This window comes from Pipra filicauda, unplaced genomic scaffold (assembly GCF_003945595.2).
Source record: "Pipra filicauda isolate LSUMZ 115617 unplaced genomic scaffold, ASM394559v2 scaffold630_size309391_pilon, whole genome shotgun sequence".
Taxonomy (NCBI): Eukaryota; Metazoa; Chordata; class Aves; order Passeriformes; family Pipridae; genus Pipra; species Pipra filicauda.
In genome coordinates this window covers 148,518-176,030 of record NW_024104788.1, presented here as the reverse complement: position 1 = coordinate 176,030, position 27,513 = coordinate 148,518, and the positions used below count along the sequence as shown (strand labels likewise).

Genomic DNA, 27,513 nt, shown 5'->3' with positions numbered 1-27,513 from the left:
GATAAAGAGACATCCAGGCTGGGCTGGACTTTGGCTCCTGAATTGCTCTGGAAAACGTGTGTGTGTGTGTGTGCATGGAGTGTGAGACCCCCCCCAGAACAGTGTGCACAGATCCCAACATAAGGAGGACGTGGAATTGTTGGAGCAAGTCCAGAGGAGGCCACAGAGGTGATAAAGGGGACTGGAGCACCTCCCCTGTGGAGACAGGATGGGGCTGGAGAAGAGAAGGTTGTGTGGAGACCTCGGAGCACCTTCCAGTGTCTGAAGGGGCTGCAGGGAAAGTGGAGAGGGACTGGAGTGACAGGACAAGGGGGAATGGCTTCAAACTGAAAGAGGGGAAGTTGAGGTTGGAGATATGGAAGAAATCCTTCCCTGGGAGGGTGGGGAGGCCCTGGCACAGGTTGCCCAGACAAGCTGTGGCTGCCCCTGGATCCCTGGAAGTGTCCAAGGCCAGGTTGGAGCAACCTGGGCTAGTGGAAGGTGTCCCTGCCCATGGCAGGGGGTGGGACTGGATGAGCTTTAAGGTCCCTTCCAACCCCAACCACGCTGTGATTCTGTGACTCTAAATGTTCTAAACAGGAGCACAAGTTGGGTGACAAACTGCCCTTCAACTAAAAACCTGTCCTTTAACTCCAGTTCTCCTCCTGTGACCCCCAGGCAGAACTACCCAGCACTGGCAGTGGTTTTGGGCACCGAGACAGCCACGTGCACCCCGAGTTTCAGACAGGTGTGGACAATACATTTCCCAGGAGAGGCCAGAAACAGCAGGAGAGAGGTGGGCCCTGCCTGCAAAGGATTTTTTTTGGCATGAAAAAGGCACAATGAGCTGCAGAGAGATGATGGGGCAAAGATGGGCTTGGCAGAGCAGCAGTGCCAGGGTGTGTGGCAGCAGAGGTGACACTTCCCTCTCTCAGGCCACACGTGCCCCTGCCATGGTTGCACAGGTATTTGCCAGCAGGACCTGCCCAAGGCACTAAGACCAGGCCTGTGGGTGAGCTGAGCTTGAAAGGGGACCAGTGAAAGTGGAGTTATGCAGAAGTGGCTGGTGACAGCAGGGAATGCTCCTGACACACATGGGAGCCATCCTTCCTTCCTTCCTTCCTCCTTCCCTTCCTTCCTTCCTCCCTCCCTCCCTTCCTTCCCTCCTTCCTTCCTCCCTCCCTCCCTGCAAACTCAGCCCAGACTAAGAGCAAACATTCTTTTCCAAGAAGCCCATTTGCAAGGATCCAGTGGTGAGGCCCTGGCACAGGCTGTGAACTCCCCATCCCTGGAAGTGTCCAAGGCCATGTTGGACAGGGCTTGGAGCAACCTGGGACAGTGGAAGGTGTCCCATGGAGCAAAATGGTCTTTAAGGTCCTTTCCAACCCAAAGCATTCTGTGACTCTACGATTTACTCTGCATTTGTGTCAAGGTCTACAAATTCAGCCCTTAATCTTTTACCTGCCTTACCCTCTCCAAAATCTTAACAAAGCAGCAGGAGAACAAGAGAAACCAAGGCCACCTTCTTCCACATTAGACCTCTTCATACAGATGTTTTTTGTTCCTTAGGTATTAAATGCTGGCTGGAGAAGCTCTGCTGAGTCTCCTCTGTACACGTGAGAACAGGCACCTCCACCCTCCAGTATTTTTAATTACTTGGAGATCTGCAGGGCTGTTGATGTTATAAAGAACAGCTCAGCCCAGACAGCCAGGGGGGAAGAAATACATGTATGTCAGTCAAATTTTTCTTTTTATGAAATTGGTTTCTAAAAAATAGCATTGCCCTTTCCTACTTGTGACTCATGAAAGACTGTGGCCCTATTAATAAAAAAATGTCCATTCGAAATCACTGCAAAAGGTGTGGCCTTTCCCAACAACTATTATCCAAAAAATCCTGTGTACTGAGCCATTTCTCATAGACAGAGAGCCACAATGACATACAGGCAGTAAGAGGGGTTGGATCTATAAGCCAAGAAAAATCTATGAGCCAAAAAAAAAAAACAACAACACTTTCCTTTTGTCTCCTTTTAAACAACAAAGCCCTTGGAAACTGTATCTGTAAGACAGGCACTTGCTGGCTCTCTCCTCTTCCTCTCAGATCCAGAATGTATCCTGGTCCTGCTTTGGGTTGTCTCTTTTTCCTCAAAAAGAGCTGCAGACCTGGACTTTTCCTCCACTGCTTAAATCACTTCCAACAGGGGTTTCATGATGGATATTTAACGAGACGTTATTACAGCTAAAAATCACACTCTCCAGCAACACTGCCGTTGCATTCTGTGAAAATTAAATCAAGCACAAATCTTTGGCGTGGTTAATTTACACCCTGGACATTAATCTCAGAGAAATCTCACTGAAATCCAGGGCATAATTGAAATTATGTGATAGGAGATCAACCTCCTCCTTTTGAAGTTGCTGGAATTCACCAGTGCTTGTAAAGAGCCTTTTTCTCCTGAAATCTGTGGTTCCAACAAGGGAACATTTCCCAGGAATACAGCCAGCGGAGCCAGATCTATTTTTAAAACTTCTTTTAAAACTTTTTAAACTACCAGTTCTTTTTTTTTTTTTTTTTTTCCTGCAAGGAATATTTTGGCCACGTAGCTGCAAAACAGTTCCTCTTCCAGGTGTGTTCCAGGTGTGTCCCTGAGCTCAGCGGACATTCATGGGAAGAGCTGCATGGGATCCACCTGAACCCTTATCTCAGAACACACAATGGAGGTTTTGTTTTCCTGGGCATATTTTGGATATTCCATGGCCTGTGGGAAGAGCAGGACCAGCCAATTTTCACTGGAGGCCAGCTGTGGTGTTCTGATAGTCAGGCCATTTCCAGGTCTAGATGGATGGGCCTTGCACAAACCCAAAATAAAGATAATGGTTTTTTTTTTTAAACCCAGTATTAACCATATTTCCCCTCCCTGTCCTGCTGAGCACGGTGAGCCCTCGGGGGAGCCCCGCCGAGGAACGCTTTCTTCTGGGCGTTCGTTTTAATTACAGCCCTAATTATTTTGGTGCATGTGGATGACCCAGTTAACAAAACCCATCCTGGGCACCTCGTGGTCTTCTCCACCCCTGCCCATCTCTGCGAGGAGGGAACCTCAGCTCCTGGCAGCTGGGAGCAGAATTATTTTTGAAACAAAGCGGTCGGACTGGTTGCCACATCTTAATGAAAATGATTTTTTTTTTTTTACAAAGGCATTTTCTATGTATATAAACAGCCCTTCCTCCCAAACCTGGTTAGACAAGAATGTTCCTGGGTGTGGACTGCCTTGTATAATTAACTGCACAGCTGTAGCTTCTGATCCCTCAACGTCTGCTCCTCTCTTCCCCCCTGCATCTCCCCGGCATAATCCAGGCGTTCTCCTCCTCCCCGCCGGGAGCTCCAGGTGCGTCATTTGGGCAGAAGGTTTCCTGCATTCCAGAGCCATTCCCTGCTGAGACAGGGCAGAGGAACCCGCTTTGGAGGGGGCTGAGAGGCAGGAGCTGGAGGAACAACGAGCGAGCGCAGGAGCCACTTGCCCTGTTTAGACCATGGAAACGGGGAGTGCAGCCAGAACCAACGGGACCGCCGGGAAGGCCGAGGACGTGAAGAGCCCAACCACCCCAAAGAAAGAAGAAGAAGCGAAGAAGGCGACGAGCCCTGGCGGGGCTGAGAAAGAAGCTATAAAAGGCACGGGCGGTGCTGCGCTGGAGACGGGGCAAATCAAGAGCTCCCTCTTCTCTGGGAGTGACTGGAAGAGGCCCATCATTCAGTTTGTGGAGTCATCCGATGAGAAGAGGTCAACCTACTTCAGCATGGACTCGGCTGACTCCAAGAAGATGCAGTATGCCAGCGGACAGATCGGAGACATGAGGAGGCCAGCCCTCTCCTTCCCAGAGAAAGGCGACCTCAGGAAGTCCCTCTTCTCCTTGGATTCCAAAAAGAGCTTCCTGCCCAGCGACGGGGAAGGGAGGAAGTCCTTGTTCTCCGGGGGGCAGATGGGGGACCTGAAGAAATCTTCCCTGCCTCTGGTGGAGACGGGGGACCTGAGAAGACCCTTCAACAAGCCGGACAGAGCAGCTGGGTCACGGCCCAGGGTGAAGCTCGAGGATGTTCTGTGCGACTCCTGCATCGACAACAAGCAAAAGGCTGTGAAGTCCTGCCTGGTGTGCCAGGCTTCCTTCTGTGAGCTGCACCTCAAGCCCCACCTGGAGGGAGCAGCTTTCCGGGACCACCAGCTCCTGGACCCCATCAGGGACTTCGAAGCAAGAAAATGCCCTGTGCATGGGAAGACCATGGAGCTGTTCTGTCAGACAGACCAGATGTGCATCTGCTACCTCTGCATGTTCCAAGAGCACAAGAACCACAGCACAGTGACAGTGGAGATCGAGAAAGCAGGGAAAGAGGTAATTAATTCTCTCTTTGTTTCGTGCTCCCATCGCTCTGTAGATCTGGATGTGACACCCCAGCCTTTGCTCTCCAGCCTGCAGTCTCTGCTCAGGTCATGTCTGTGTGGAATCCTGGGATGCAGGGGTGGTGGATGGGAAGTGTTTAGCAGAGGACTGCTATTGCCTGGGTGCTGCTGTGACAGGACTGTTGTCCTCCTGATGGCTGGCTGCAGCAGCACAACGCTGGTGGTGTGTTGCAGATTTGATCTGGGGGATGGAGAACGTGGTTTCCACCCCTGGTTGCACACCTGACTTTAAGCAGAAGCTGAATCAAAGCCCTAGAAAAACCAAGTCTAGAGTTTTGACAGTGTTTGTGCAGTGTTACCCACAGCCAGAAAGGTGGGCATCAGGTTCCTCCAGAATACAGGTGGTCAGATCAGAGGGTTGAAGTTACTGGTGGGTACTGGGTGACTGTTGAAATTTGCCATCTCAGCTCCTTAGAGTGAGATTATGGTTCTTTTACTTATCTGTTACGTATATAATAATGAATAATGTCAGGCCACACCTGTGGGAAGAGGCTTTTGAAGCTTAGACGAAGAAAAAACCCTGGTGCAAGCACAAAACATGATCATTTCCCCCGGAGTGCTGCTACAATGGGTTTAGAGGATGGACATCTAAGGAGATGTGGGACAGTGCTCACTGATGAAGTGCCTTTCACCTCTGTTTGCTCAAAGCCTCGTGCTGTTTGTTTTCTGGGTGGGTGATGATTATTCCATAAGCTCAGGGTCTCACCAGGTTCACTGATGGTAAGAGCATGTCCTGGCCTAGAAACCTTCCAAGCAGACAGGGCAGGAGAGGTGGCAGAAAGGACACCCAGGACATGATAATGGAAAACAATTTGCCTGGAGTCCCACAGTGGCAGACACTGGAAGGGAACTCAGATATGCTCAATCCTATTCTTAGGCACAGCCCAAGCCAGTGCTCTGATGTGGGGAACAGGCAAACACAAGTGCCTGATGTTAGAAATCCTTAATGGGAAGAACAGTCAAACTCTTTCTAAGGAGCTGGGAAGATTTATCTCATAAGGCTGAAAGAGCATCTTATTTTGAGCTTATCTCTGTCTCCTGTTTGGTCTGTCCTTGCCATGTCATCTCCAACCTGCAGCTTTGCTGAAACCAGACAAAGCTTCTCCCATGCCCCAGCCAGCCTTTCTTCAATTCCTGCAGGGCTTGCCAGCCTGCTGTTTGTTCCATAATTGCTGCTTCTTGTGGTTTTGATGTCAGCCCTGAACATCTCACGGTTCTAACATGAAGCCGTGTCTGGTGTCTGCCAGGGTGTCCGATCCCTCTGAGCTGTTTCTGCTGGAATGAGCTTAACAGTTGCTTCCTGAGGAAGCAAAGCCAGCCAGATCTTCTTCCTGTGGCTGGATGGATCGACAGCACCTTGCTTTTAAAGAGGGAACCATAGCTGAGCAGAGAAGACCTTACCTACGATTTAAATGAGGTTTGATTTCTCTCTCAGAGTCCTTGGAGTCCTTGTGCCACTCATGAGCTCCATGCTTTAGTTCCTGCACTGTCCTGTGCTGATCCTGCTGCTGCTAAGCCTGAAGGATTTAGGGCTTTATCAATATGAATCACACACATGTGCAAGTTTCTCCTGACAACGAGTTCGGTCCTGTTGTAACTTGAGCGAGTATTCACTCAGACAAAAACAATTAACAGAAGAGCTGTTGCTTACAAATGTTTATTCCTAAGCCCTGATTTATTCACCATAGGTGGAGCCTTAGCAAGAACCACAAAGAGGAATGAACATTTCCAACCCTTTGTGTGTGCCACCTACCCTTATCAAGCCTTGCAAATCACAGCTGGAATGTGACCACAAATTGGGAGAGTGGCTGGTGCTGAGGGCCTTTGTGGAAGGGATAAGCAAAAACCCCACAACTGGTCATCCCTATCCCTGCCCCATTTTCACAGCTTGGAATCCAAGCAGCTCCAGGGGAGCTTTGCTACCTCCAAATTTGCTGACTGTGCCACTGGGGCTGGTGACCAGAATACAGAGAGACCCTTTCACACAGTGCTGGATGTCAAGGATTAACTGGTTCACCTGCAAGGATTCCCTAGTCCCTGGCTATTCCGTGACCCCAAAACTGGAGAGGATTCCAGGAGAACTGGTGCTTCTATGTGGTGCTGCACTGTCACTCTGGGGGCTCAGAAATTTGGTGGCACAAAATTGTCTCGTAATCAGGTGGTTCAGGCACATCTGTCCTTCTGCACTGCAGAATTAGTGCAGAATTCAGCCTCTTCCATGGGTCTATCTGCTTCAGACCTACAGAGATGCTGTGCTTCAGTGTTGGGAAAGATCCTGCTGTAGAATTAGGAAACTCTGCTTGCTTCATGGTGCAGACAGAGCTTAAGAGGAGAGGAATGCAAACAAGCCAGTAGACACACACCTACTAGTTAGAGCATTTAGCAAGCAGTGGAAAGGCTGATATCTCTGTCTCAGACAGAGAACACAGCAGCATCTTCCACTTTTCAGGAGCCTGGGGTGAGAGTCACTCACCCCCCTCTTTCTTTTACACCAGGGAAAGGCACAGGGACTCAGACAGAGCCATTTGCTCTGAGTTTCCACCCAGTGCTATTTGCTTATTTTACCCAGCAAATCTTTAATGCCTTCCCCAGATCCACTTTGCATTAGTTTCCTGCTACAGATTTAAAGGAAAAGGAACCCCTGCACCAGAATCAGTGCAGAAAACAGCCAAGGAAAAGTCTGTGAGGCCAGGGAATAACCACTCAATGCTTGAGAAGTGAGAATTGTCTGCAGCAGCTTGTACACTGGAATAAAACCCCAGCTTGATTTATAAGCAGAACCAGAGCCCCCCTTGCAGACAGCATCCTTCATTTTGAAAGGGGATCCTTCATTCCAAACCTGTTTTACAGGCCTGTTCCCAAAAACGAGACAACTTCACCTCTGCCTGCCAGTGCCAGAGCTGAATAAGCTGGCAGTGAATACCCTGGCATCACCTCCCAGCACCAGCCCTGGTGCTCAGCAGGGCAGGTCAGCTCTGCTGAGAGGCACTTTGATTTTATTCTTTTTTTTTTCTTTGAGTCTTTACCTCTAAAGAAAGGTTCACATTGTCCCTCGGGTGCAGGGAACTGCTGTGCAGGAATGGGAGCTGGGTGTTCCTGGTCTCCAGGAAGCTGCTTTTAAAAGGGACTTCACAGAGGCTGAACCAGGCTTTGAAGTCAACCATCCCCAGGGATGGATCCAGAGGGATTTCCATCCTCTCTGTCTTGCTTTCACTGACCAGAGAGCAAACAGGAGTGTATCAGTATGGCAGTGTCATGGAATATCATGGGATCAACATGGAATGTCAGCATTCCACTGATCCACTGTGGCTGGGAGACCTTATCCACAGCAGTTGGGGGTCATCTGTGGACGCAGCTCAACAGAGATGCTCCTTCCCCTGACGTGGTGCAGTCACTGCAGGATGCTCTTCCTCGCTGGAAAGCTGGGAAAGTGACCTGCTGCAAACTGGGATTTGAGTGGATTTGCCTGTTTGCCTGCTTCCTGCATTAATGCCTCTACAGTGAGGGCAGAATCCAGGGAAAATCCACCAGTTTGCAAGTCAGGAATTCTCTTCAAACTGTGCAGAGAGCCTTTTCTGGCCTCTGCTCCCACAGTGGCATTTTTGCAGGATGCTGCCTGAGGCTCCAGAGGTTTTAGCCCACTGAGAGGAATATGCAGTTGTAAAACCAGCAGAACTGATATCTCAAACAAATTCCTGCCTTCTCAGCCGTGTCACCTCCACTCCTGGCCCTGCACTGGGACAACTCGTTTGAACAGCCCTTCTCCAGCTTCATTACTGGGTTGGGATGTTGCTGGCAGTAATTAGCACAGCTCTCCCAGGCTGGTGACACAGGGGTGTTCCCTGATTCAGGCCCTGGGTTCCCAGAGCATTAAGGGCATGATGATGCTTGTACTGCTGCCTTGCAAAAACGAGTTGCATCATGATGCAAGACTCATAATCTCACATCTCCAGGTCCTCTCCACAGCACAAGGGCTGGGTTCAGCTGTGGATGTTTAGGTATACACTCTGAACTTTCACTTAGGCCTCTTGGCTGGCCTAATTAACTTAGACTCTAATAGGGGATCCAATCTTAGCTCAAGAACTCTCAGTGCCATCATTTCTCAACTTGCTCTACTCAAACTGAATGGTCTAAACTTGGATTTCCTAGATCTTCTTCACTGTCACTGTTATTTCTGCACTGCAGGGACTCCCCCTGCAGTGGGTGGTGTTTCTGTGTTATCTGTCACTGGGATATTCTGAACCCCAGACTCACCCAATGGATTTGTTCTGGATGGTCCATCAGAAGAGAATCAGGGTTTGTGCACCCTGGAAAATCTGAGAAATACAAAGAAAGCTGGGAGAGAAGTTTCCTCATAGGGGATGAAGTTGAGGTGACTGTCCCTAGTACCTATAATTATATACAGATATATATGTGATATATTGGACAGCTAAACCAGCCTGTCAGCCAGTCACAGACTGAACAGAGTCTTAAAAACATCATGAAATCACAATGTGGTCCATCTCCAGAGCACCCTTAGGAATCCTTATGCCCATGTCACCAGTTCTTGTACTATTCCAGTCTCCCTGGACCTCCTTTGAACACTTCTTTCTATGATTTGGGGTTTTTTTTGGTTGTATTTTTTTAATGTTTGTAGTTATCACACAACCACACCTCCCTTCACCTCCCCTGCCCTTGCTGGTGTCTGTGCTGGTGTTTCCTTTTGCCATCAGGAGGGATGTTTTAACCCCTGCCAAACCTGGATGAGTGTGGTATTTGCATTCTGGCTATTGGAACTATCTCTGTAATTTCCATTTGCAAGTCATAAATCTCTCACTCTAAATTGTTGTGTGGGTCTGCCCTTAAATAGTTGTTACATCCCATCCCAGAGGCACCCAAACTATCTTTCTGGGCAAAGGGATGTTACAACTGCAACGAGCTCAGTATCACTTTTGAGCAAGTAATACTTTCCAGAATTCCTTGGAGACCCATCTTAATTAAAAAGGACTATAAATGTATCATGTTGTTATCATCACCTTCCAGCCATCACCTGACTTTTTTTTTTTTTCCTGTTATCTTTCTCTTCAAATCCCTTGTGTTTGGGAGTGTCTGTGTGGCTGTGAAAGGTCTCCTCTCCTCCAAAAAATCCCTCCAGTCCTTCTCTGTATGATTTCACTTGCATCCTTGCCATAAGAATATCCTGATATTTAGGGATGAGGAGGGAAATAATTGCTCAGGAGATGTGCCTTTTTAACTGCTTTGCTAACAATTAATACCATCTGCATGTAGCTCTGTGGCTCCAGAACACAACTTGCATTTTAGTGTGATTTCTCACATTGCTTAATGCAGTGCAACGGAAAAAAATGATCTAAAATGTTTTTATCTCATTGCATTTTCCTGCTGTGCAAAGAGTCTTGATGCAGAGGACATTCTCACAGGAAAAAATCATGGATTCCTCCAAGTCACTGTCTTGGAAATGTGAAAACTATTGGATCAAACTCAAGTCTTTACTCTTTTGATCAGTAATAGAGAAAATTTTCTTGTCTTGAAGCCTGATGAGTCTGTACCACAAAACCCTTTCATTTGTACCCTGAAAAAGATGAGATTCAGCTCATGACCTCATTCAGTTCACTCCTGAAGGCTGGCAGGGTGTTTGGATCATATTTAGAGAGCCGGTGCTCTCCTAACTCCCAACAACCAGGACAGTGACAGTGTGAGGATGCAGCTTCTCTGGCCCTGAGACAATTCTGAGTGCATTTCCCTTTTTGGTTCCCCCTTTTCTTGTGTTTTACAAGGCAACAAAGCAACTGCAGAACTGCTTTCCCTCTATAAATGGAGATTTCCTAAATTGGAGCAGCAAGAGTCCGTGGCTCTCCGAGGCAGCTGTGCCTGATTCCAGCTCGAGGGGATGCTCAGACTCTGCTGGGACTGGCACCAGGACAGGAGCCCTGATGGGCTGCTCTCCTGCTCTGGGCTGCTTGACAGCTCCTTGCCTGCTCTCCATCCTGAATGGAGAATTGGAATGTTTTCAGCTCCCACTCTGAGGGTGACTGTGATCAGTACAGACCCAGACTTCCCTGTTCTGTTACATTCTTGGACAGACAGCTGGGCGAGTCGTGTGGGAGCAGATTTATCCCTCCAGTACCTCCCCTGCCTCTAATTGTTGTTCTCAATGTGAGTGGTTTTGGGTCATGCAACCATTTGCCACAGGTTTGCAGGACTTTTCTGTCCCAACACAGCCCAGCTGCAGAACACGGGTCATTTCTGCCAACTGGGTAGTTCCTCAAGAGCTCTGGGGTGAGTGTCCCACAGCCAGATTGCCTGTGGTCATAGCTGTGCACACATGAGACACGGGAACACCTTGGGATGCGTCAACAAAGGCTTTGTCATGATGTGCTGGGCAGGGAGGTGGTGACTGTGAAGGGCCCAGGGAGGGGTTGCCTGGAATTAATGGCCCTGGGCATCCCTGAGAGCTCAGCCCTGGGCATCCCTGAGAGCCTGGCCCTGGGCATCCCTGAGAGCCTGGCCCTGGGCATCCCTGACAGCCTGGTCCTGGGCATCCCTGAGAGCCTGGCCCTGGGCATCCCTGACAGCCTGGCCCTGGGCATCCCTGGCAGCCGGGTCCTGGGCATCCCTGACAGCCTGGCCCTGGGCAACCCTGACAGCCTGGCCCTGGGCATCCCTGACAGCCTGGCCCTGGGCATCCCTGAGAGCCCAGCCCTGGGCATCCCTGACAGCCTGGCCCTGGGCATCCCTGGCAGCTGGGTCCTGGGCATCCCTGACAGCCTGGCCCTGGGCAACCCTGAGAGCCCAGCCCTGGGCATCCCTGACAGCCTGGCCCTGGGCATCCCTGACAGCCGGGTCCTGGCTCATCCCTCAGCTCCAGTCCCATGGGCTGCCCTGCCAGTGTCTGCTCTCAGCTTCTCTGGGAAGCCAGTGCACAACCAAATGCAAATGAACCCCAGGGAAGTTGCTGATCTAAGCCAAACAGGTTGACTACACCTCCTACACCTACCTCCTCCCTCCTCCTTTTGTGTTCTTTCTTTTCTTTTTTTTTTTTTTTTTTAATTTTTTCCAAGCATTCCCCAGCTTCATCATAACATGAAAGCTCTCAATTCAGAGCAAATTAATCCACAATCCTGTCCAAACAGAATTCCTGCCGGAGGCATCATCCTCCTGTTGCAACACTCGTCCAACGTCATTCCGTAATTAGCTGGAAACTGTTATTGCTGCAGAGGCACACCCTGGGACGGGCCCTGCCCTGCACACACAGCTGAATTTTGAAACAGGGCCTCTTCCCCCTCCAGCTCCTGCCTCTCATGTGATTAAAAGAGGCACGGTGGTAGGTGGGTGCTGCTGCTGAGCGAGCTGGATCTCCTGAGCCAGGCAGCAGCTCTGGGATGCTGTCCAGTGGCAGCACATGATCTCCATTTCAAGCAGTGCCAGCAGCCTGTGCCTCCCGGCCAGCCCTGCTCGGGGCCAGGCGCAGCAATGGGAGCACTGAGCTGCTTTGAAGTGGGCCACCCTCAGCCCCAGCTCATGAGACTCCCTCCTTCCCTTCCCCTCTCTCCCAGGCCGAGCTCTCGCTGCAGAAGGAGCAGCTGCAGCTGAAGATCATCGAGGTGGAGGATGAAGTGGACAAGTGGCAGAAGGAGAGGGACCGGATCAAGGTGTGTGTGTGAGATGTTAAGGTCACTTATCGCTCTCTTTTCCACTCTCCCACGTCCTCCTTTCCTCAATTTCCCTGCCACCTCCAGCTCTGACTCACTCCATCCCTCACCCTCCGCTCTGCCAAGCTCAGTCCTGCCAAACCTCGGAACAGAACTGCTGCTGAAGCCACCCTGTGACACGTCCTGGGGGAGATCAAGGAGAGGCAGCACAGCCTTGTTACAAAACCACCCCAGGCACCTCCCTGCTCTGGGTGCCTGATGGTTCTTCAATCCCCAGCAGCCAGGCAGAGTCGGAAACAAAAGTGTGCTGCTCCTCTTCCCACCAGACCACACACAGAAATAACCTGCAGAAGGGCTCTGGGTAACCCAAACTGAGATAAGGCAGCACTTCCCCCAACAAACATCTTAGTTATAGTGGAACAGTTCATTTCCATACTGATATAAGGCTCCTTTATAATTCTTTCACCATGGTAGGGGTTGGAATACAGCAATGGTATTATTTTTTTGTCATTTATACCCTAACTGAATAGAGCAGGGAAAACACTATTTGGAGACGCCCCAGAAAATTTGCATAATATTAATAGACAAAGCCATTCTTCTCCCTTTCATGTGGTGCACACACACTGGCTCACCAGTTCTGCTTTTCATCTGCTTTATTATTATTATTATTATTATTATTATTATTGGAAACCTGACCTAGAAATTTTAACTCTGAATATAGTTACATCCACAGTCTTTCTGAGGAATGTTTCAGAAGGACCTCGAGGTCAGGTTTGTAAAAAGTGCTTCAGCACTTTTCATCCTTTGAAATGGGAGGAATTTGATGTTCAAATTGTTGAGGAGCCAGAACCATGACTTAGAAGGTTAAACAGTGTTTTTAAATATCATCTAAGCGTGCAGTTTATGAATTGGAATAAAAGATCTGCTCTAACAGTGAGGAAGACATCATGCCCTTTGGATTACATGCACAAAATCATTGCAGGAACAACTATTACTTCTCTTGGCACAACTTCTCTCATGCTAAAACTTGCCTACCTGGAGTCTCCAAAGTCTAGATGCTGAGAGTCCTTGGACATATCCCCCTCTGTGTCCCTCTGTGAGTGAAGTTATTCCTTGAAAAGCTGAATATTTTCTTTCTCCTGTGTCTTTGCTGCTCCTCCTCTCTCTGAACTCCCCCTCAGAATTACACCACCAACGAGAAAGCCACGGTGGACCAGCATTTCAAGGAGCTGATCCGTGACCTGGAGAGGCAGAGGGATGAGGTGAAGGCTGCCCTGGACCAGAGGGAAAAGATTGCATCAGAGAACGTGAAAGAAATCGTGGATGAGCTGGAGGAGAGGGCAAAGTTGCTGCGGGAGGACAAGGAGAACAGGGAGCAGATCCACCAGATCAGTGACTCCGTGCTCTTCCTGCAGGTAACTGAGACTTCACTGTAATTTTCTCTTTTCCCACAGAAGACAGGATTTGCCCTAAGGACAAATCCCAAGTGAGTTTAACACGTGTTCACCTTCTCCAGTTCAATGCACAGCTAAGTCAGGAACTTCATGTTTGGAGCTGTTTCTGCTCTGGGAGGTGAAGGATGAACTCAGACATGCAGGTTTGTTTACAGATGGCTACAACTCATGGACAGAGCATTTGTCTGCCCCCTCCATCTCCAGCTCTCATACTACTTGGAGCCTAAGATTAGCCAGTTCCCTGGGATCTACCCTCCAGCTCTCCTGTTCCTCAGTAACCTCTGTGCCCTTCCTTTTCTTTTTTGGCAGGAATTTGGGGCTCTGATGAGGAATTACGTGCCCCCTCCCTCTCTCCCAACCTACAGTGTGCTGCTGGAAGGGGAGAGCATGAGCCCATCCATGGGGCTCCTCAGGGATGACCTGCTCAATGTCTGCATGAGGCACGTGGAGAAGATCTGCAAGGCAGACCTGGGCCGCAACTTCATCGAGAGGAACCACATGGAGAACGGTAAAACAGCCCAAAAATCCCCCCTTCCTCCTTCCCTCCCAAACCCAGGGGAGATGAAGTGTGCTGAACACACTCTGCACAGTGGAGAAAGTAGGAAAAACAGCGGGAGGAACACTGCCTGTAGCTGGAATTCTTTCTGGAATATCAGAGTTATCCCACCACGCCTATGCGGGGATGGAACCAGTTGAATTTAAAGTACCAAGGCATCCAAACCAGCCCCCCTTCCCTGACTGCTGTTGGATGTTATGGCTTCACAGTATTTAAGGGTTCAGCCACCTCCTGTGTGGCACTTGAGAGCAAGATTTCTTTTTTGGGGTCATGAACAGTGACCCTTCCCTCCTGCAAGAGGGATGCTCTGCCTCGTGCCAGGCCCCCAACAAGCCCTTCCAGTTTTAGCACCACAGTTTCTACCTGGAGGATTCCACACATCCACTGAGGCAACTCAGTGCTCACTGAGGGAAGCGGAGAAGGCAGGGGCAGGAAGGTGAATGAAACCACCTCAGGAGGGCAGTTCTGAAACCCTCTTTGTGCAGCTGGGTCAGCACACGCAGGGTGCTGGTGTGATGGGAAGTTTTACAACTGCCCATTCCAGCCGCCTGCCATGAAAATGCTCCTGCCAGCTCCTGCCACTGAAAATCTAACACTTGAAAGTCTGATTTTCCAAGTGGAAAGGTCTCCATTTTGGTGTTCAGTTAAGCTACAGCTTGACCTGGGATAAAACTCCCTCTGATCCACCTGGCAGAGCTTTCCTGCCTGCCCTGATCCAGGGGGCTCAAGGGACACAAGTGGTCCCCACACCTCAGTGATTCCTGAGGACAGCTGATGTTCCTCAGGTGAATAAATGGTCATTATTACAGCACTGCAATGACTCTTCTAAGGTTCTAACCCACTTCCTTTCAGTGGCTCCCAATTAGCTCTGAATAAAGGATTTATCTTGCATCAAGCTCACACCTAAGATTAGGAGGACTAAGATTAGGGCACTGCAATGGGGCTGAGCAACCAAGGTTCGCTTCCTACAAACAGCCTTTGTAACCTTGGGCATGTTACTTAATCCCATGAAATGACCTCTTGCCCCAAGAATAACAGGGATGGGAATTAACAGTTATCTCACCAGGCTGCTGGAGGATAATCTATTAGTAATTGAGGAACCCCAGATACCAGAACAATAAAGGTCAAGAAGCTGGATATGTAACGGGGGGATAAATTGTACCCTGCTCTTCGGGAGGGTGTGTGGCTCAAAAAGATGCAGGAATAACCTCAAGTCTAGTTCATCCAAATCTGCTGCAAACCTGCAAGATCCCTGTTAATTCATTCGAGCTCACAGCACTTACATTGCTCCTGGGTTAATACACTACACTGTCTAGTGCCACCATCCTCCATGAGACATGAATTAGGTGGACCAGATACTTCTGGAACAGAGAACCAACGTTGCAGAAAAGTCAGAGACCACACTCCAAGTGCTCATGATGCACAGCCAGGTTTTAAAACTCCCTCTGCCCTTAAAGTATTACCAAGAATTGGACATTATTTACCTTTCAGCAGTTAAGGCTGCAGCAGTCCTGGTTAGATCCTTAATACTCCTCATGCTGAGAAATGTACCTATAACAATACAAGGAGATGACAACCAGCTCAGATCCAAAAATCACTTCTGTTCATTGTTCTTCCTCCTTTTTTTCCGCCTGAAACTTTGCAGAATTTCCACCTGCTGAGCTGGTTTTTGCCAGCCCTGAGGCAAACACATTTTTGCTTGGCCACTTGTGCAACCCAACAAGATTATGCCCGTGTTCAGTTCTGGTAGCTCAGGATAAAGACTGACTATTCCTTGATACTTGATCACTTTTAATTGGGGTCTCCTCCTTTTACTGATGCCAGAAGCCCTCACTGGTACTTGAAATCCGTGGAATTCAAGTGCCAGAACATTTCTGAGCAGGGCAACTAAACACTGCCAGAAACCTGGGTACTTCCAGAGGCTTTAGCAGGGATTTAATGGACACAGCTTGGAGTCTGCCTAATGAAAAGAACAGTGGTATCCACTCAGTTGGGAAATGTTATTTAAGGTGAGTCCCAGGAACTTCAGAGCTCTCCCTTTTCCAAACTACAGTTACAGATGAAAGAGGGCAGCACTCTGCATCCAGTGACTGCAAGGAAATAGCTCCACAATTACTTAATGGATTTAATTAACTTGGACTCCCCCTGAGTCATTGCAACAAATTCATTTGCTACTGGCTTGATGTTCTGGTGTAAAAACCTTCCCAGGAAGAAATATTATATTAATGGAATGAAACCTGCTTAATAGCAGACTCCAAAGGGAATCCACTTTCTTTTAGTTGTCATAACAGGTACCTACGTAGCAGAGTGGCAAGGAGGCAAATAATCAGGGAGCATCCAGGGAGTTTAAATAACACAGAAATAAATTGGAGAAATAAAAGAAAAGTTTGTTCAGTGACTTAAGAATCAAAGAATGGAACTATTTGAACACGGGAACCAAATTTACTTCCTTGCAGAGAACAATAGGTTTGTATAGGCCTTCAAAGAAAGTATTTTTATGAGCAAGTGTACCGATAAAACATCATTTCCTGTGGATCAGTGTCAGAAAACCAAACCCAGGCTGTGAAAGAGCTGCCAAAAAAGCAGATTTCATCCACTTTGCATGAGGCCTGAACCAACCACCCTTGTCCAAGAGTCTAGAGCTGTTTGCTACTTTATTTTAGCACCTTTCTCTAAAAACTGAAGGAGCCATTGAGCCCTCCCAGTACTGCCTTTCTGGAGCTTCAAATAGTGGCAGTTCTCGAGCAGGGGGTTGAAAGCCTGGCCTGTGCTCAGGTTAAACACCAAAGGAGCCAAGCCCAAACCACTGCTTTTGAAGTGGGGGACATCTTTAGCCCCACAGCAGCTTTTTGGTAGGAAAATGCCACAAGCCTCAAACCTCCCTATGGTTTTTAGGAGATAGGGCAGCTCCAGAGTGGCCAAATGCTTCAGCTGGGCTGTGCCAAGGGAACTTTCTGCTTTAGACCCTGGGCAGCCACAGCACTGCTTTGGCTCCCAGCCGATTAGAAAAATAGAGGAACTTGTTTTCAAAGAGCAGAATCACTTCTGCAGCGCTTGAGGAAGCAATCCCACCCTGTTATCCCCTTCCCCCTCCTCCCCCTCCCTCTCAGGGCCACTAAACTTCCCCCTCTCTGCTCTGCTCCTCCAGGTGACCATCGGTTCATGATGAACAACTACGAGTGGAACCAGCCTGACAACTTGAAGAGGTTTTCCATGTTCCTGTCTCCCAAAGGTATGGCACCCTACAGGTGGTCAAGGCTTCCTCTAAACACAGCCTAGGAAAGGAACCTCACTGATAATGTGTCCCAAAATTTGCTTTCCCTCCGTCTCTCTGCACGTTTACACCGAGTCTTCTCTCCAGCTTACAGAGCCCTGAGAAGGTTTTGCTTTTTTGTCTCAAACAGGGCAGAAAAAGAGAAGAGCTGGAGTGACTTCAAAGAGTGTAGTTTGTGAATGTATAGTTTTAAGATGTCTCACTGGGTTAAAGTCGGTGCTATTCTCCACCCAAAGCTTATCTCACTGTGCCATCGAGTGTGAAAGCTGCTCTAGGCTTGCTCTGCATTAGGATTTTACTTTCACCAGCAAACATGCTTTTTCCTTACAGGAAAAGGACAGAAGAAGTGAGAAACGTGTCCTAAAAAAAAAGCAGGAGGCTGGAGTTCCTTTCTGAGCTCTGGCAGCAAGAGCCCTGGTGATTTGCTCATGTCCCAGTTGTTGCATGACCCACTACAGGATGAGCCTTCAGAGGGAATGAGGGTTTTCAGCACATCCAGTTGCAAAAGGACAGTTGCCATTTCTAAATGAGCATCAGGAGCCTCCAGAGTGAGGAGCTGAGGGTGCTGAAAGCTCAGTAGGAAACAAAAGGGCAGGAAGGGTAGCACAAAATAAGTGACCAAATTTCAGCCCTGCCAGGGTTTGCCAGATGCTTCCAGCCAGATGGTGGGCAGGGACGTGCCAGCAATTAGCAGTGGCACTGCCCTGGGGGTGTATTCCTGCTCTGCCTTGGGGTTTCCTGGGGACAACCCAGATCCCAACACTGAGCCCTTTGTCTGGAGCTCCCCTTTGCCCTTCTCCTCAGCTCCCTGCCCACGCCTGGCAGCCCTGCCTGGCGCCCAGGGGGCGAGGAGGTTGTTTGGAGCAGATGCCAGGGGCAGGGCTGGCATTCCCAGACTTCAGCAGGGCTGCTTCCCACAGGCCCCCCGGATCAGGGGGCAGAGGGGCATCTTGCCAGAGGTTGGTTTTGCATGGAGCCTGTCTCCAAACACCTCCCAGATGGTTGGTGCTGCTCTGCTGCCCCAGCTGTCCCAGGGCTCTGCAGGCCCTGTGCAGTCAGGGGAGGACGTGTCCTGCTGAGCAGAGCTGATGATGCTGGGGAGAGACCACAGGCTCAGCCCTGCACCCCAAAACTTTTCGGCCTGGAGGGAAGTTTGAAAGTTAATTCTAAAATTGCACGAGCTGAACCCAATCTCTACCCAAGAAGGGAAGCTTTGAGTTCAGGTGGAAACAGCCCCACAGGCATTTGAGGAGTGTGGATGGGAGGAGCAATGTCATCTCATCCTGCTGTCACTGCTGCCATGTGTGTCTGGGACATGGCAAAAGGAAGGGAAAAGCCATTTTTGGCAGTGCCACAGCACTGTAGTGCCTGAACTTCCCTCTGCTCCTCCCTGGAGGATCAGCTGCAGGCACCTGGGAGTAGAAGTTCCCTGGCTGCCTGCTGGGATCCAGCATCCCGACCTCCTGAAGTGCCAGGAGGGATCACCAGGCACTGCTAAATCCAGGGTTCCCCCTTTAGTGGTGTCTGCCCTGAGCACTGGGAGGGCTGTACAACAATGTGCAGCTCAGTGGCCCCACAAACACTGGGGGAACATTTATTCCACCTACACAGCTGAGAGCACAGCCCGTGCTGCCTTCCAAATTACTCATTCCCTGTTTTCCACCAACAAAGTCACTTTGTTGTCCAAAACAACTGAAGCACGTGGTTGCACTGGGTTCTCCAGCAGGGTCAGGGCTCCAGCAGGACAGAAAGGATCCAGCTGCTGAAGCCACACTGATGGGGAATTTGGGAACAGAATGAGTCAGTAGGCAAAGCAGGAGATGTGACCCACTTATCTGGCACACTGGCTGGCCCAGGATGGCCTGATGAATAATGCAACATAGCCACAACCATTTAACTCTCTGGAGCTCTCTGTGCTCTCTCCATGTGTCATGTCCAAGTCTGGTCACAGTTGATTGCATCTTTTCTAAGGAATTCTGTAAAATGGGGGGGGAAAAAAAGAGGACCACCCTTTGCATTGTGTCATGTGCACGGAATCCTTGAGGATCTCATGGGAGTTTAGGAACACACCCCTTTTTCTGGCTTGGTTTGGGTCACTGCAAACTCTGCCTGAGGCCACAGTGGAAAGTGTTTTCTGGGTTGAAGAATGCTGCCCAAGTAGTGCTCTGTGCTAATTGCAGTGACCTAAACTAAGAAACTGCTTGGATTTGAGCTGAGCCTATAAGGTTTTAAGCCCTGCTTAAATTCAAGGAGACTTCCACTGCTCTTGTCCTTAAAGAGAGTATCATAAATAATGGTTTCAATCTGAGAGGAGGTGGAGATTAGATATTAGGAAGAAATTCTTTATTCAGAGGGTGGTGAGGCCCTGGCACAGGTTGCCCATCCCTGGAAGTGTCCTGGGCCAAGCTGGAGGGAGCTTGGAGCCACCTGATCTGGTGGAAAGTGTCCCTGCCCGTGGCAGGGGGTGGAACTGGATCATCTTTAAAATCCCTTCCAACCCAAACCATCTGTAATTCCAGCATAAAACATTTGCCTGCAGGGATGACATAATGAGGCAGAGGGGAGACATAAAATGTTTCAAAAGATAGAGGAACAGTTTTTTTTCCAACTGCTCGATGCTCCTTTCTGTCCTCTCCCACTAAGCTTTCTTCTCCTGATGCTGCAAACAGTTTGGCCAAAGCCAGGAGGAGGTTGGAAAGATCATCTTGTGCCTTTGGAAGTCTTTGAGTGAAGAGTAGGAGGGACTCAGGCAACACAGAGAGAGAGAGAGAGAGAAGTGTAAATAGAAACAGGGCTTAAGCAGAGCAGCAGCCCACAGGATGGCAGCATAGCAGCTCCAAGTGTTCAGCTTGGGTTTGCTTTACTGGGAGCCCAGTGCCTCACAAAAAGGGCACAACAGCCCCAGGGTGAGGTCCTGGGGAAGCCCTGGAGCACCTGCCTGTCCCAGTGCTGAGCCAGCCTGTGCTCCTGCAGGAAATGTTCCTCCCCTTGTGTCTCCTGAGCTCTAAATCCAAGCTCTGCACGCAGGTCCCTCTGCAGAATAGTCCTGTTGAGCAGACAAACCTGAGCTGGCGATTTTCTGCAGCTCGAGGCAGCTCTGTGGCAGGGAGAGCTTTGTCCTCTACATGAGAAGTCTATTCACCATTCCCTAGAATCCAGGGAAAAAAGCCCAGGCTTTCCTCTGCTCCCTGGACCCAGATTTCTGGTCTGGGGTTGCTCCCAAATCGGCAGGGACTGTTTCCTAGAGCAATGCCAGGCCCAGGCCTTTGAGCCAGCTCACCAGGAGCCAACTGCTGAACTGGATGCTCTTGTTTTACAGCCAATTTCAACCCACGATCATGGGAATTTTCCTCCTTCCAAGCGACCGAGGAAACACTTGGTACGGGTAATTCCCACTTCAGTTCCAGAGGATCTAACCCCCCGTGCCACAGCTTTCTGGCTGCCTAACCAACCTCTCCTGCTTCCCCTCTCAGCTGTCCTGTCACCTGCCAGTCCCTGTCTCCCAGAGCCATCCCTGAGCTGGCTGATCAGCACTGTCTGCACACCCCAAACCCAGGGAAAGGCATCCCCGGTTCTCATTCTTCAGACAGTGAAAGGAGGTGGAAAACACAGGAGCCACAAAATCCCCATCCAAAACCCTCTGTGTGGAGGTTGTGGCAGAACCAGGAGAGGACTTTAAATACTCCCAGCCAGTCTCAGAAGCACAATGCTGCTCCTCTCCATCCCACAAACACCTTTTACTTAGTTCCTAAGTTCTCAGGGACCGAGAGGACACTCACTGCCTGCACAGCATCCAGCAGGGTGGGGAAGGGGCTGCTTTGAGCACTGAGAACCAGCAGCAGGGAGCCTTTTCTTCCCAGATCCCCATCTTCCCTTCCCTTTCCTCACCTGTATTTTCTTTCTTTGCTTCCTTCATGCTCAGAGGGTCCAGCCTTTCCCTTTGCTCAGAGGCAGCCACGGCCACCCTACCTGGGGGAGCTCTGGTGACTCACAGCCACACCCAAGTCATTCCTGCTTTCCATGCCACAGGCAGGGCTGTCTCCCTCTCATCCCTCTGCTCTCAGATTCATTCTGGCAGCCAGGGCCTGACCCCAAGGAGGCCAGGAGGGGAAGCCTTGCTTTAATTTCAATGGGCTTTGAATAAAGCCTCAACTGCTTGGAGGCAAGGGAGCTTGGGCAGCCGTGGAGTCATCACTCCTGTCTCTGGAGAGGCACTTTACCTGCGAGGAAGCTGCTGCTCCTCAGTCACACCTGCCCTCTGGGTCTCTCAAGAGAAAGGCTCTTCCCTGCCTGGAGCATTGGGATCACTCCACTCTCACACACTGTGCCCCCCCAGCTGACTGCTCTCATCTGCCTTTTGTCACCGAGACAAGAGGGACAAAGGCACTTGTTCCCACCTCCCCCCCGCCCCGGGCCAGTGGAAGGCAGCTCTTACAGGGTGTGTTTTGAAAATGCTTGGGCTGCTCCACTGCAGCCCGTGGAACACCATGGAATAACAGCACGGAATAACACCACCTCTTCTATCTTCCAGTAGGCAATGGTACTAAGCTGCCTTTTCAGTTCTCCTCGGTGGGACAGAATCCGCCCGGTGACTTCAGCAAACAGTCTGACGGGAGCCTCTTCACTAAGACCGGTACTAGGAACTGAGTATTCCCCCTCCCTCCTGCCCCTTTTTGAGCTGGTAACACACCTCATCCTGTCCTTGCTCCCCCAGAGAAGGCCTGGAGCAATCCTGACTGCCAGTCTTATATACCTGCACGTGTTTACATGAGCAACTCTGCTGAGCCAGGGCAAGGGGAGTTTATTAAGGAGTGTTAGCAACTATTGCAAAGTTTGTCCAGTGAAGAGGTGAAGGGATTTTAAATTTCGCTTGTAATGGGTAGAGACAAATTTTAGATGATTTTAGAGGCGAGAAAGATACCAGGGAATGATGTTCATGGCCATTTGCCCCTCCAGCCTCACCAGTGTCATCTTGAAAGATTAAGAGAAACTAAGCACAACCTTAAAAAAAATTTGCAGTAGCCGCCTGTCCTCTCTCACCTGAACCAGAATCCCACATTCACCATCTCATCCTCCTCTTTTCACCAGTTCAAGGGCACCAGAGGTGGAATCCAAGAGCACCAGCACCTGCCAGGGAGAGTCAGGTCTGACTAATTTGCAGATGGAGATGGTGGGGAAAGGTCATTGTCTGATCCCCTGAAACTGGCTGTGATACAGCAGGGCTGGTGTTATTTTTGAGTCAGAACAGAGCTGGTGTGGTAGAAGGGGGTTAGGGCTTATCACACTGCCAGAGGTGCTGTCATGAACCCCAGGCCTCAGCTCTTTGCACTAATTAAACAGCCTGGAGTGCTCCTTGCAGGAGTCAGAATGCTGAGTTTGGGATTTGGCCTGAATTTAATTGGTCTGATTGCATTCCACCTCTCTGCGTTCCTCAGACATTTTAATTAGCCAGACCTCCTTTACTCCCTTTTCCTAACTGATTGGGTGGTGGAGTAGGACTCTGTCTGATGGCTGTCGTGTCCCACCCCAGGAATGGCTGCACTTCCATGGGAAGCAATTGCAATACTAATTATGTGGCACTTCCAGTCCTGCTGCTCATCCCGACGCTGGCCAGGGGACACGGGGGTGGTGGCAGGGGCTGGTCTGTAACAGGCTGTTTTATGTTGTCACAGCTTATCCTTCCATAGTGAGACATCAGTCTGCAAAGGTGACGCCACAGACGTGGAAATCCACCAAACAGTCTGTTTTGGTAAGAAACCTCTCCGTGGTGGGAAAGCTTGTGCACATCTCCAGCAGCAGAGCTGCCTCTTCTAGGGACACCTGAGACAGGGATGGGGCCTTTGGAAACGGGAAAGGAAAAAGCTCCAAGTCAACAGCTCCTGTCAGGGATGCAGAGTAACCCCCCACCTCCCCAGCTCTGGGCTGGGGGGATAATCAAAACTGCAAAATGACATTTGGGAAAGGTTTTGCCCTACACAAATCCTGTAAGCACACACATGCTGCTGTCTGTAGGATTCTCCTCCCTGCAGGGATGTCGTACACTCTTATTGGTCTGTGACATCTAGAATGTGTAAATGACACCAAAGACAACCAGATAAAAGGATCTTCCTAATTATGTCCTGCACTGGGCAAAGGCAACATCAGAGATGAGGGGTCAGAAATCACTAGAACATCTCTAAGTCACTCATTTTACACCGTTAGCACAAACCAGACAATTATAAGAAGCAGAGGACAGTGATATTTTAGGTCTTGTGATCTCAAATATACAAGGTTAACAAACAGTTAATGCATTACCACAGAAGCACAAAGTCAATCTATTTTTTCTTAACATCCATTCACACTGTGCTGCATTAAGGTCTTGCATGATCTGAATTAAGATTGTCAAGCTTTTGCCCCCTCAGATGAAATCTGTTTTGTTTTTTTTTTTTTAATTTCTGGTTTTCCATTTGTGAAAGAGTATTTACTGTTCCATGGAAATAAGGAGCAGAGGGTCAAGAGCTGAGAGCATTCCCACACTGAAGGAAAGCAGAACAAACACACAGCAGTTAGAAAGTGGCTGCCTGAGGATTGCAGCTGTATCTGCTCAGTTTTCAAGGCTCCCCAGGAGATGAATGCCTGGGAAAGGGGATGTTCCTGGGCAAACTGGGGCACTTTGAGGAAATCCAGACTTGAATGTGCTACAGCAAAAGGTATCTCCAAGAAACAGCAAAGTTTTGCAATCCCTTCTGTCTTGTGTCTGACCACTGCCTGCCTAAAAAGATCATCAGGAGAAAGCCTGGGGAACTTCTCCCACACAGTCACTGGTTTTTTCTGTCTCCCTTCCTCGCTGATGCTCACATTTGTAATGACTGTTTCATTTTTATAACCTCTATTCACCAGGTAGCCCTGAACCCAACAATTGAGCTGATAAATACAAGCATTTAAAAGTACCAAAATAGAAATGCGTGCTCTGGACTGCAGTATCTCTGCAGGAGCTTTTATGGTCTATTGGGCCAATAATCTAGCTTGTAAAATAGTCTTAAATGTGTATTTAAGTAATATACATTCTAAAAGGTCTGTAAATATGAATTTTCACAAAGGAGCATTCAGTTTAAGGAGGAATGTCTTTTTAACCCCCAGGAAGTTCTTTTAAACGAAGGCCCCCCTCTTCCATATCTTAATTATATTGGAAATTAAAGCCATAAAATGAAAAGAATTTCAACAAAAGGGAACATTGAGCAGGAGGTGAGTGGGGCACTGAGCAGCAAGATGGGCTGGGTTTGCTCTGCCCATCCTTCCTGCTGTTCCTGATATTAAACTAGTGCTGCACAAGAAAGGAGCAGTGTGTTTTCTGTGAGGTGTCTCCCACATTCTGCACGGGGGATCTGGGCAGTGGATCAAACCTAAGACAGGCTGGGCGTTACAAACCCCAATTGTCCCTGATTTCCACGCTCTCTGCTTCAGTGGGGTGAGCATTTTCTCACCCAGGGCTGCAGGTTCTGCCTTGGCCAGTGCAGCCAGTGACCACAATAAATAAATAAATAAATTGGCTGTTGTGTTTGCAACCCTCCAGAGCCAACAGGAGGCTGCACAACACACCTTTGCCACGTGTCGCTTGTTGTGATGGTGCAGATAAGAGTGGAAATGCAGGGGTGGGTCCTGATGAGATGAGATACACTCAGGGACTGCAGTAAAATGAGCTGGAGGGACAGAAACCAGCAATTCCTGTAGGGTCTGCCCCTGTCTCTCTGCTTACACAAACACTGAGCACTGGGCAAATAAAAACCACACCATTGTGAGGGTATTTCCATGCACAAGAGTTTGGGTTTGCCAGCCAGAGAGCACCAGGAAACACCTCACAACCTGAATAACTGCACACAGCTTCGAGTGTGAAAACTCCCCTGAGTTAGTGAGCAATTCAAACACACTGACAGCAGCATAAAGGTGACATTCCTCTCCTCCCAAAAACCCCTCATCAAGCCATGAGTCACAGTCTGAGCTTTTACATGATGCAGAGGCTCATTTGGCTCAGGAAGGAGGGCCAGGTAAATCAGAAAGCAAAGCCATTTCTCTGCATTTGCTGTCTCCAGCACCTCCAGCAGGGAAGTGAGGCAGAGGTTCCTCCAGGTCCCAGGTGCTGAGGAGTTTGTGAGATAGGAATGGTTGGGCTGCCCAGGAGGGTGAGAGGTGTAGGTGGCCAGGAAAAGGAGGTGGGTCAAACTCACATGCCCCAAATTCTCCATTGCAGTCACATTACCGCCCCTTTTACGTCAACAAAGGCAATGGAGCCACTTCCAACGAGGCACCTTGATCCCTGAAGATTTAGGGAAGAGCTGGCAGCACTTGGAGTGAAGACTCAGCTGCGGATTTTCATGGATGTACCTGCTACTATATTAACCTTACTGCTCTAATCTCTGCCAGGGAGAGGGAAGGTGCAGAAGGGAATAGCCTTTTCTAGAGGAAACAAGGACTTTTTTTCTCTCCAATTGCCTTGAAAGCTCCGCAGGCCTTAACAACATAACCCTCTCCTGTGCTGTCCCCTCCTCGTTCCCTCCCTGTTCCCTCTGCTGCTCTGCCTCTCCTGGGAAGCATGCATGCTTGGGTAGCAGCCCCTGCCAAACCAGCTGTGCCCCCTTTGCCCCGAGTGTGTTTTTAGGAGCTGTTCAAATCCCGGTGAAGGTCCCAAGCTTGGGGAGCCCAAAGCTCTGCCCAGGATGGAGAGGTCCCAGCCAGCCCCTGGGAGCAGTGACGGGCTAAAAGCTCTTCCCGTGCCTCTTCTGCCCTGTCACCCCCCTCTCCTGGGGACACCCAGCTCTCACTGGGGGCAGGTCCAGCACTGCCACCTCCCTGGAGCCCTGCAGGTCCCACCACTCTTCCTCAGGGTCCTCCATCAGCTCAGCTCTGCTCCTTGCCTGCCAAAAAGCCACGACAGGAGCTCTGCAGAGCTGCTGCAGCCCAAGGCCAGCTGCTGGTGGAGGGCAGAGAGGCTTTGCATCCCATCAAAGTGCCCCTCCAGCCACCTTTTCAAATTAAGAAATAAAAAGAAAATCCATCCTGCTAATACAAGATTGATTAGATGCCATAGGTGTTGGGTGCTTTTCTGTTTTCTAGTGGTTTTTCTTAATTCCCCTAAACCAAACTTGATTTATATACTGTAGTTCAGGTGGTTTTTTTTTTTCCCTGCAGTTGGCAATGAGAATTAGTCCTGTGGCTTTTTGCTCAGGATAATATTTTTTATTTGTCCCCTGGACAGATGAGTCACATCAGCCTGCAAAGCAGCCAGGTCTTGTTAAGCATTCCATGATCTCCCTGAGATGATTTTCCCTCTCCATGGACAGGCCTGAGGGGTAAAATCCACGCTGTGCAAAAGCCTCTCTGGGTCAGTCAGTGGCAGCAGGTGGCCCGTGGCAGGGTCAGGGCCCTCCAACCTTGAGAGCCAAGACCTAACAGCTACTTTTCATGGCTTGCTCTGTTCAAGCAGGTTTTGGAATGGCTTCCCCCCCCCCCTTCTCCCTTTCCTTCCCCCAAATGCCTGAGAGAGGTCCCACCTGTCATTCCCTGAAGATTATTTTCTGGCTAATCCCCATGCAAAGATTCTGCTTTTTAATGCAACACCTCGTACAAAACTTGTGAGGCTGAATGTTGGTCGCTCCAGAGGACTTGAAATGTCACTTTATATTTTTTTTTTTTTTTTTTTGCCTTAATGACCAGAGGGGGAAGGGGCTGGTGTGGTAGGGCAGGATGTGAAGAAAGAGAAACTGGGATAGAGTTGCTTGGAAAAGCCCTGAAGGGTTGGAGTATGTGTGAAAGGAGAGAACGAGCCCCCTCCAGGTCTCGCTGGTTTGCCCCTGAGCAGGTTCCAGTAATCACTTGGGTTCCAGTAAAAGCTTCCACCACCTCCTCTTTAGGTTCCAAACTGTGTCAGTGATCCCTCCTCCTCCAAAACCTGGATGTTAAAATCCCCCCTTCCTCCCTGCCCTAGAGAGGGCTCTGTGGTACCAGCTGGGCACCGCCCCTGTGACCACCCTGGGGACACAAAGGTCCCTTTCCTCCTGCTGTCCCCTGTCCTGCCCACCCCTGCAGCCCCCCCAGCCTGTCTGCTGCCCGTCCCCTCCTCCAGGGCCTCACAGACCTCGCACACACAACTTTTCCCAGCCAATGGAGCTGCTCCTGG

The 27,513-nt window shown here is 49.6% G+C and overlaps 1 protein-coding gene across 1 annotated transcript; it reads left to right on the top strand.

Moving 5' to 3' along the window:
* Positions 1–3,504: 3,504 nt before the first annotated feature.
* TRIM29 (tripartite motif containing 29) lies at positions 3,505–26,513 on the top strand. Its single transcript, XM_027717754.2, has 10 exons — positions 3,505–4,359; positions 11,981–12,076; positions 13,258–13,491; positions 13,840–14,038; positions 16,835–16,837; positions 17,235–17,318; positions 20,680–20,739; positions 21,892–21,993; positions 23,033–23,109; positions 25,588–26,513. The coding sequence occupies exons 1-10, from the start codon at positions 3,505–3,507 to the stop codon at positions 25,648–25,650; spliced, it is 1,773 nt and encodes a 590-aa protein (XP_027573555.1). The 3' UTR covers positions 25,651–26,513.
* The last annotated feature ends 1,000 nt before the right edge of the window (positions 26,514–27,513 follow it).